A 10548-nucleotide genomic window follows, 5' to 3' on the forward strand; every position below is an offset into this window, starting at 1 on the left:
GCCGCCCCGCCGCAGTCGCGCCGGCAAAACCACGTGTCGCAGGCGAAACGCAACAAGGGCTTCAACCTTTGCTCGGCTCTGACATTACCTGCAGCCGCTAGCGCCTGTCGCCGAAGAACGCGCCGTCATCAGCCGTTTATTTGAATATGACGAGGAGAGTTCCAGCGTTCAAATCGATGCGGAATAGAAAAAATACACACAAAACATGCATCATACATCTGGAACCTGTGCGAGAGAGAGAGAGCATCATTTGTTACAACTGTTATTTGTCTTCCAAGCTGTGCCAGCTGCTAGATGCATGTGAGCTCGACTGTCTATTACTGTCGTGCCACGCAGCCGTCTCGAAGAATTTGTTTACAGTGCCTAAAGCATGCCGTACTTAAGCGAGCAGAAGGCGAACATGGTTTTAGCCTTGGAAGCTGCACGGTGCGACGAGAGGAAAGCTGCCGTGTAAACTGAAATTGGCAATGTGGGGGAAGGCCTAGCGAGAACACAATTATGAGGCGTTACTTGACACTGAAAGAAGAAGGTAGCTTCCAGAAGACGCGGCACAGAAAGGGGACCATCAGTGAAGAGGCTGAAGGAGACATTTTGGCTTTCATGACTGCAAACCCTCATTCCAGTGTACGTGATGTGAGTGGTGAGGTCGGCATTTCAAAGTCTTCAGTGTCAAGTGTTCTTAGGAAGGCGGAAATGTATCCGTATCACCTCCAACTGTATCAAAAGCTGCAAGAAAGAGACTCAATGGCGGCTTGATTTCTCAAATTGGATCCTTGTGGACAGTGACGAAATACCGGATTTTGTTGACAAAGTGCTCTGGACAGATGAGACAACCTTGTACAGAAATTCTCAACATCCATAATGCGCATTACTGGAGCGATACGAACCCGCATTGGGTGGCGCAGACCAGACACCAGTAACAATGGTCATTCAGTGTGTGGTGCGGTGTATTTGGCGGAAGGATAATTGGCCCCATATTTTGTGCCCACATGCTCACTGACCAGCGGTACGTGAACAACATCTTGGAAGGCCCAGTCGAAGATTTTCGCTGTGATCTTCCTCTTGCGTTTTTAAAGCGAACTTGGGATCAGCACGACGGTGCACCAGCTCACAGCAGCAGCCTTGCCCGAGCCTGGCTTGACGAAGCCTTCAAACGCCAGTGGGTCGGGCGGCATGGACCAGTGGCATGGCCTGCAAGGTCACCGGACTTGACACCTCTTGACTTCTTCTTGTGGGGACATGTGAAAGACCCAGTGTACCGCAAACCTGCAACTACACCAGAAGCGCTAAAGGCAGAGATTGCTGAGGCCTGCAGCGAGATACCGTCTTGCGTCATCTAGAAAGCTACATCGGACGTGCTGAAAAAGTGCCAATACTGCATTATGGCAGAGGGCGACTTGTTTGAACAGATTCTTTAGACAGACATCACAGCGAATAAATCTCTATAACCGTTATTCATGCAAAGATCTATCTGTGTGAAACTTTTGTACGACATAGAAAGGGTAGGTAAGTAATATGAAATTACAAATTCTCTGCCGACAAGGAATGGACAGGAAGCTAAAGTGCAACCTTCCGTGTCAATTTACAATTCTTCCTTTTGTGACAACCAGCGTAATTCACACGACGTTATCAAGCTTGATATAACGCGTGTTTGCTTGTTGGGGTCTTGCTCCCAAATTCGAACTCATGAGCTTGTCATTTTATCCTTCGCATGCATTCTGCTGGCCTGAGAGTGCAATTATCGCCGCAGAAACGGGAGCCGCGCTGTATTTAAACTGCCGCCCGAACCCACTGGCGTTCATCTCGGAACCAAGCACAAGCTCTGTCGTGGGGAGCACGAAAGGCGCGAAGTGAGCGATGTTTTTTTCACAAAGCACGGTTGAGAACGCTGTAACCGTGGCGCATTCGGATGCACAGAGCGCGCTGTCACGTGGTATTTTTTAAAACTCCGCTGGCTTTCCTTTCTCCAGAATCAAAACGGTCCCGCTAAGTCTATCTCGTTGGAAGTACCTGGGTTGGGCAATATTTGTGGAGCTTCACAACTTTCCTATTGACGCCTGAGCGTTTCAAGCTATGTTTAAAAAGTTAATTTATCTCGGCTAAATACTCAAAAAAAGAAGATGAGCAAAAGATGGTACTGTAAGTTTAGATAAAGGCTAACAACATCTACGCGATTTCTGTTCTGGAGAACGCATAGGTTTTTTTCAAAATCTTGGTCCAAGTTAGCTGGGACACGTGCATATATATATATATATATATATATATATATATATATATATATATATCATAAGAAGCCCCTCGGGCTCCTCGGTTAACCCCCTTTCTTCTCGTTGATTACATAACGAGGGTCCCGAATCCGGCAACATTGATGCCCTTAGGTAGCATATGTGGGTTTATTGACCAGTTGCCTTCACCCAAAAAGATCACGTTCTCGTGACGCCTGCGGCATGAAGGACGTTCCACGTCCGCCGCCAAGCTAGGTCTGTGAGTGGCGGCGCTGGCTAACACTCCCAGGGTTCTATTAGGACACATAAATACCCAAGAAAGTGGATGGGAAAACAGCGCCGCGGTAGCTCTATTGGTAGAGCATCGCACGCGAAATGCGAAGGTTGTGGGTTCGGTTCCCACCTGCGGCAAGTTGTTTTTGCATCCACTTTTATTTCCATTATTTTATCGTTTCATTACGTCATTTATTAAGCACAAGTAATTTACCCTATGTTTTCCTTGGTGTCAGTGTTTGTTGGCTTCTTATATGATATGACTAATAAAAGTCGGGCCCCTCGGTTAACCCCCTTTCTTCTCGTTGATATATATATATATATATATATATATATATATATATATATATATATATATATATATATATATATATATATATATATATATATATATATATATATATATATATATATGCACGTGTCCCAGCTAACTTGGACCAAGATTTTGAAAAAAACCTATGCTTTCTATATATATATATATATATATATATATATATATATATATATATATATATATATATATATATATATATATATACATACACGTGTGCAGATTGTGCAAGCCGAAGGCGTCCGCACCGGTTGCGAGTCGTTCCGACGTCGGCGCAGCTACCTCGATGATGAGGGCCGCGGCCACACCATGGGCGTTCTTTTCTGGCAGCTCAACGATATCTGGCAGGCCCCGTCCTGGTCTTCCATCGGTCAGTAATGCCGCCCAGCAGGCGTAGGCGCTCTTCCACGGGATATGAGAATCGGGCAGCGCCAAAGGTTGTGCTAAATTTATTGAAGATAATTCACATGCCGTCTAACTTTCGGCGGATCCCCAATGAAACATATGGGTTTCTATAATAAAACCCGTATGTTCGCATATCCACTAATCCCATATGAAACATATGAATCGTACATAAAAGTCCGTATGTTCGCATATCCAATAATGCCATATGAAACATGTGGGACAGAATATAACATTTCCTGTGGTTTCCAATATTTAATAATACTATTTGAAACATATGGAATCTAATACCAGGTGTTTCTATTAGCTGCACCAAATTAAAAAGAAAGAAGGATGCCTGCTGCGGATAGCACAATTCTATCCATTGAGATAACTTACACGATGTGGCGGCCATTACTTCTACGAGAAATCGAAATGCTTATGAATAATTACTATAATTACTATAATCACAATTTGCTTCTTTAATTACCTTATGGCAGATATATCAAATATTGGAAAACTCAATATTTGCACACCCATAGCTTTGAAGCATGCGTTAGCCGAAGCCTGGGGAAGAAGCAATAAAAAAAAGAGTATTAAGAGCGTTGACGGCGGGACACGTAAACTTCTTGCGAGATCTTAGGTTCTTTGCTGAGCGTACGCCGCAAATTTTTCATCACAGGTCTACATTAGTTTTTATTTTGTAGATGAGACAAGATAGTTTTTTTTTTGTGTTAAAGAAACGTTGGCTCGTCTACTTGAGCGATTTCAGCCTCTAAACAGCCGAGACATATCGAATAATTCTTGCGTGGTCTTATTACCTTGGCAAATGAGCAAAGATATTGAAAATCCAAAATGAACGAAAGGAAACATTAAAGGGGCCACGAAACACATCTGTTTCTATCATATTTAAGAAATGCACGTGAAGTTAAAATAGGCTACTTCATACATACTTTGCCCCAAAAGATACTTCAATGCGTTCAGCGGACGTGGAATTATTGGCAATCAAACATTCAGGTCACGGTGCTTCGAATCCTTCATCGACGCCTTCCGCTGCGAAAGCTACGGTGGAGCGAGGCATGCCCACAGCGCTCCGCATACTGAACGCCACCGGGGCGCCTAGTTCAAATTTGGTTTTGGATGTTCACGATTTTGGATGTTCACGTTCACTTCCAATTTGGGCACCTACCACGTGCCAAACGCAGTAGTCCTCAGCAAGCCGCAAGCGCGGCTAGTCGAAATTAGCTAATACTAGTCGAAATTAGCGAGACCCGTCGGCCACGACACCAATAAGCAGGGTGGCCAAAGCTCAATGCCTACCCGGGTGGCTGCGGCCGAGCGCGATCAGACGATAATCGGCTTCTTCCACAAGCCCGTAATTAATATCGAAATTCGAAAGCAGATTTTCGCTTACTTCAGACTGATTATTAACTTGCGTCAATAAATATGCACAGTGACGGTAGGAAAAAGCGTATGCTGATCCAAACACGCTTTTTTTTATTGATGTGAATTATTGGCCAATAGCAGCCACGTGTGGGAACCTGGTATATTAAGAAATAGAGCGTCCAGAAACGAGTGAAGAGCAGGCTTCCGTTGAGATGAGAGCGTTTGAGAGAAAGGGTGACTTCGCGCTCCGCTCGCGAGGTCCACGCGCCGCGCGCGACTGCAAAACTTGGCTGAGATGTTCGCAGCAGCGTAGGCTATCCGCGAACTATGGTTTTCCCCCGAGCCCGATGGATGGTTCAGGACCCCTTTAAAGAGACGAGTAATACGCGCAGTTAGAATATCATTTTTTCAGTATTGCTGACATAGTTGGTGAAACATTAATAGGCCAAAATTAAGCGCGGTGGCGACACTATAGAACAAATCGATAACGTTAGGACTAATGCGCAGTGCGGTCCATTGATAGAATACGCATTTCGTATTGAGGGGCCAATTACAGCTTAATAATTGCGTAAACACGTGCAGATGATTTTTATAGTGCGTACTTGTGAGCCTGATATGTCTAATAAGCCATTTTGTTCTTGCTCACTGTAAAAGAGAAATTTTTAAGAGAAGTTATTTTTACTGGCTCTTTATTAGCACCGAGGTGTCGCTTTTAAGAGTTAACTGTTCTATACAGGGCTTGAGTGTCCTTATGAAGCAAGGAATAAGCTAGAAGGCAGTGTCACGAGGTAAAATTGATGTCCCCCCAGAAGAGCCGGCGCAACGTACTCAGCGCACGCGCTTCCAAAAAGACAACGCAGGAGCGGCAGCAGCATGTGGCGGCCACAACTCGCACGAGGACAATAAGTCTGCGCGTTTGAAAACTTGCACAGGGTTGTTGCCAAACCACTTGAACAAGTGCGCATTGACTAAAAGCTACCGTGTACTAAGGGCACTGGGTCGAGCCCACCCAGCGCAGGGTCACCGTGCTGGGCCTACTTTTTGAGAAAAAGAAAAAATGAAGGGGACGTCTTTAGGGAGAGTAGGGTTGCCGAGTTCGCAGCGGGACGTAACACAGCGCTTAGTTTACCGAAGCCAAGCTCTCTTTGCGAACACTCCCTGACTTTACTGTCCGTAGCTGCTTTGTTGAATGCTGCTGCCGTGTTTTTTATTTTTATTTTTTGCCCAGTAGCTCGCACGCCGAACATACACTACCATCATTACTACTGTCATAGGTGTCCAGGCGGCTTGCGTTGCTTTCTGCGAAATTATTCAGTGACAAAACAAAAGGTACCTAAATATACGTACAACAAATATAGGCATGCAATCAAGAACACGATTTTTTTTTATTAAAGCAAACATTTCTATGCTTTCTATGCCTGCTTTCCAATGTTTCGGTGTTTGGAGCATCTGCTTGGTTGGTCTCTCGCCAAGCGACGTGTAGTTTACTGTTGCACCATCTCAAGGATCCGCCCCAGGTTAGTCAGCGCGCCAACCATGGATACAGAGTAACAGCAAAGGGGGGCCGATCCAGGAGACGGATAATGCGTGGTCACGTGGGTCACGTGGTGGAGGGTCTGCGCCACTTGCCGTCTTCACTGGCAGGCAGGTATAATCACAATGGTGCAAACCGCTGTGCAGAATATAATCGGTTGCAAAGTATTTATTTAGCCACCTCACGAAAGCTTCGTTTCTCAGATTTCAGCATGTGGGTTGTATCCGCATAATGTTGTTCTTTCGCTGTGGTCACCCCCCCCCATAATTTGTTGCCTAACTGCGCCATTTATTTCGCACGTTTTCAGAGTACGGTGGTCGCTGGAAAATGCTGCACTACTTCGCCAAGAAGTTCTTCAGTCCTGTGCTCGTGTCACCGTTTATAGATGGAAGTGATCTTCGCGTATTCGTCGTCAACGACAGACTTTTTCCGTTGCAAAATGTTTCGCTCAACATTATTGTGCAACAGTGGACGTCGTTCATTCCTTCCCATTTGATGGGATTTAGGCTCACATTGGTAAGCAAGGCTCTTAACGCGCAAACGAAGTAATGTACGGTGTAGTTTACCGCTCGAGTGAATGCGCCGCTGCGCCTTGCACTTTTTGCTTAACGGTTGCTGTGTTGGGTTAAGCTTTCATCATAAACGCGGGATGTGATGAATCGGCCTTATTAACACATCTTCTAGACGGTTGTATCGATTTAGCGGCATACGGGTTCCGAGCCTTTAAGTCGAGAGGGGACAACGCTCAAGTGATGTATAGCGCAGAATAGAGCGCTAATCAATGTTAGTGTCTACGTTGCAGCCCGCTGCCAGCTCTTTGAAGGCAGTCGAGATAGAATTGGAGTACCTGTGGAATACCAGTTCGTGCTCAAACGTCGAATGCTTCTTGTGGTTCACGCTCGAAGACCCTTCGACGCAGTCTCCGCTCGCGCCAGAGGCCTACGTGCTGCCCGTCCAACCTGGCGACGCACTACTGAGACAGGCGACGATAACGGTAACGCTTCCAACAGCACTTAATTAGTACAGGGCCGTTACAAGCGTATGTGAAACTGATTTGCCTGCTGATTAGACGGTAGGATCACATATAGGAATCGATGGAGCTTCTCTGTGATGGATTTAAATGTTTAATAGCAATCTGTGAGGGCGGCAAGTATACCGGTGGAAGGCGAATAAGAGTGGACATGAGACCGGTTACTTCAAGAAAGGTATCAGGCAGCAAGAGCACGAAGTCTGGATATGGTGTGTGACCTCTAGTGGTGTCGTAGGACGTACTGTAACCACATTTGACAAGGTTGGCTGCTAAAGTGTGTTTGAAAAGCTTGCTGCAGAGGAGAGAGTAAGATCACGCTTACATCTGTAATCACTGCACAGCCACACCATGACGGACATGTTTAAATTAAATAAATATAACCGGACACATGACAGCGCACGCTCGCGGCCTGCATCATTAAGCGTGAAACGCGCAGCGTTTTCACCGCAGTTTTATTGTAAATAAGAATACCCATACGTAATCGAAAGCCTCACTAAATGCTCTGCTATGTTTGGGCGGTTCTTGTTTTTGTGTTCATCGGCAGCAGAGCGCCTCTTTCTCAAAAAGGCCACGTGCCGGGAACTTGGTATCTTAACACCACGCTTAAGTGCTCCCCTACGCCTCCATCCTGGCGCTGCTATTCGACTTGTTTCAAGCCCGCTCTGTTTCCCTCGCAAAGCAAATGCCCAAGTATTGTTTAAGGGTACGTGTATTTGAAAACACCCAAAGCGTAACATTTCAGGGAGACATGAGATGTACTTATTTAACAAGAATGCCAGCGAAACTACCGAAGAAATGCTAAGAAAGAATATCTCTTCTTGTTTATAATGCTACTTCACTACACTAAGATTTCACGATATAGCTCTTGCTGTATTCAACTGCGGCTATAGAAGAGGCAACCAGTACGCTTAAGCTTGTAATGAACAAATCTACGATTATCAATGTTTTGTAAGATATTCGTGATATTAAGCAAGGCATGTGCCGTTGTCTCCACTGCAAAATAGCTAATTCCAAGATAAACGGTGTCACAGTGAATGTGTACGCAGTAAGAAGAGCAGATTCGAGATTTGGTAATAGCAAATGGGTGTTGTTGCTTCTAGGCTTTTATTTTTTTCATCCGTTCTCACGTCCAAGAGCAGCATCTGGATTGTCCGTAGAGGAGAGTTCCATTCATTTTCGGCCACCCGCAGTTGTTTGACGTTCACCCACGTCTAAGTACACAAACGTTTTTGCATGTCGCTCTAATCAAAGTGTGGCTTTCTCACTCGGGACTTGCACCCTCCACCAAGTGCTCACCAGCGCAGTGACAAAGCCACTGAGCGATGGAATCCATCGATTCTGCATCTGGAAAGAGAGGAACCGTTGACGCCAGAAAGTGATTAAAGAAGCGACGCTTTCCCGGCTGCTTCCCTCCGATTTGCTGCTGCTGGCCCCCGTCTTTCCAAGCAGATGGAAGCCAATGTATACCCACTACCAACTATCGCATCAGCCCCCAGACTTCTACCTACTATGCCACCACCCGCTAGTCTCACCTCTAGGCCACGCTACGGCTTCATAGATGACGTCACAATGCTGTCGCAGCGTTCGGTTTATTGCGGTGTGGTGCAACCTCAGCCAGGCTTCCTCGCCCTGCGCTCCGTTGAATACGTAATCGGTAAAGTGATTCCTCGCTACGGCAGCGCGAAATAACATACTGGCACACAGAAGAAGCGGAAGGTTTGTCGTCTCCCTTCTTCTGTGTACCAGTGTGTTTATCTTGCGGGACGAAAAATTAACGCGTACCAACTCGCTCAGTATTCTGCGTAGTCGAAGGGGACGCCGTGCATAGAGCGCGCGTGTAAAGATTCCTAGTTGGTCGAAATTATCCCGGAGTGCCCTCTTGCGGCATGCCTCATAATGATATCGCAATTTTGGCACGTGAGATTCACCTTCTTTTTTTTTTTTGTCGGAGTGACAGACCAACAGTTGGTCTAACTGCTGCAGCCGGTGTAGAAATTCTATTCTTTCCATTATTTTACTTCTTTTGTCGCAGCTCCTCATTTGCACGAGTACACCCTCTCTTCTGTACACGTTTCTTCTTCAGGTGTCATCCGTAACGGGACCATTTTCTTCCGACTTGGAGCCAAGTGTGTACACTTACAACGTGGAGCTTCTCACGGACAACGTGGCGCTCTTCGTGTGGCTCGACTCGCAGGCTCTGAGCGGTCGCTTCTCCGACAACGGCTTTCTCCTGAAAGAAGCCGCCAAGGTGGTCCAGTTTAGGACATCCGACAGCGTGACCCCCGAGCAGCTTCAAGGAACCATAGTTATCTACAGCGTCTCGGATTGCACGGTTAAGCCAGAATGCCCTCGTGGCGTCCCCAGAAACGGGACGCTCGCCGACCTGTGACAGACTGCGTTCGGCAACGAGCGTGAAACGATTGCGCGAAAGGCGGGAAGGGAAATGTGTGTGCTTAGATGGTGCACGTTTCTAAAAATAACCTTCTCTTGAATGTAATTTACGCGATTTCGATTACTTAGAGGTGCAAGTAGTGGTGATTTTCGTTCATGTTAGTTAAGAAAAAAAATCGATCGCATGAATAACGGGTCCCTTCCTTTGCTCAGTTTGCTTGCCTCTGTGTACTTAGCAGATGTCGCTCTCGAGTCGGTGGGAGATTCAAAGTGTGCAATGTCGTCGTCGTCGTCGTCGTCGTAGCTGTAAACGACGCGCAAATTTCCCCCTTTGGCATGCCTGGAAGCGCCTGGCTTTGCAGCAGACGACTTCTGTTTCGCGGTGCCGGAACCTTTTTACCTCTTTGTACGGGGCGTTCACATATAGTTTTAGCCGGCGTCCATATCTCAAGTACCAGCAAGGTGAGAGAAACACAACGGTTGCCAACATTTCACATTTCATCAAGATAAATCACTTAGTGGAGAGCCACACACTTTAACACTAGACCAAGCTAAGTGTACGTCTAAATTAAAAGCGCCGCACTGCTTTCTTTCAGCTCGTTATTGCGAACACAGTGGTCCCATATGCACCACGTAGAACTTAATGAGACCTGAATTTCTTGTGGTTATGACAACGGCGCAAAATTACTAGGAAATAGACTTCCCGTCACACGGGCATATACGGAAGAGATTTAGTAAAACGTGAATTCGAGAACGAAAACAACTAAAAAAATGGTACTAGATAGAGAGATAGACAGGCAGTGCGTATTTATTTATTGCCCCGTCTTCCTGTGTTGTTTTAATTCGTAACATTGCGTGTCAGCTAGCCCAACGGCAAACTCTGCCGTAGTAAAACAGGCTGCCTATGTATAATTTCAATTTTCAGCGGTATCGTATAGGTTGCGATTTCTTGCTTGTCAAGTTAATTTCTCATAATACAACGACATGCCATTCATTG

At 46.0% G+C, this 10548-nt stretch overlaps 1 protein-coding gene across 1 annotated transcript in view; it reads left to right on the plus strand.

Moving 5' to 3' along the window:
* The window catches only part of LOC142583583 (beta-mannosidase-like), a 52542-nt gene extending 42929 nt beyond the window's left edge, over positions 1 to 9613 (plus strand). The window contains exons 14-16 of the mRNA XM_075694072.1: positions 3052 to 3199; positions 6438 to 6646; positions 9244 to 9613. Of these exons, the coding sequence (XP_075550187.1) occupies positions 3052 to 3199; positions 6438 to 6646; positions 9244 to 9549 (663 nt within the window). The 3' untranslated portion in view covers positions 9550 to 9613. The remainder of the gene's footprint in view (positions 1 to 3051; positions 3200 to 6437; positions 6647 to 9243) is intronic.
* The last annotated feature ends 935 nt before the right edge of the window (positions 9614 to 10548 follow it).

This window comes from Dermacentor variabilis, chromosome 5, assembly GCF_050947875.1.
Source record: "Dermacentor variabilis isolate Ectoservices chromosome 5, ASM5094787v1, whole genome shotgun sequence".
In the NCBI taxonomy this organism is placed as follows: Eukaryota; Metazoa; Arthropoda; class Arachnida; order Ixodida; family Ixodidae; genus Dermacentor; species Dermacentor variabilis.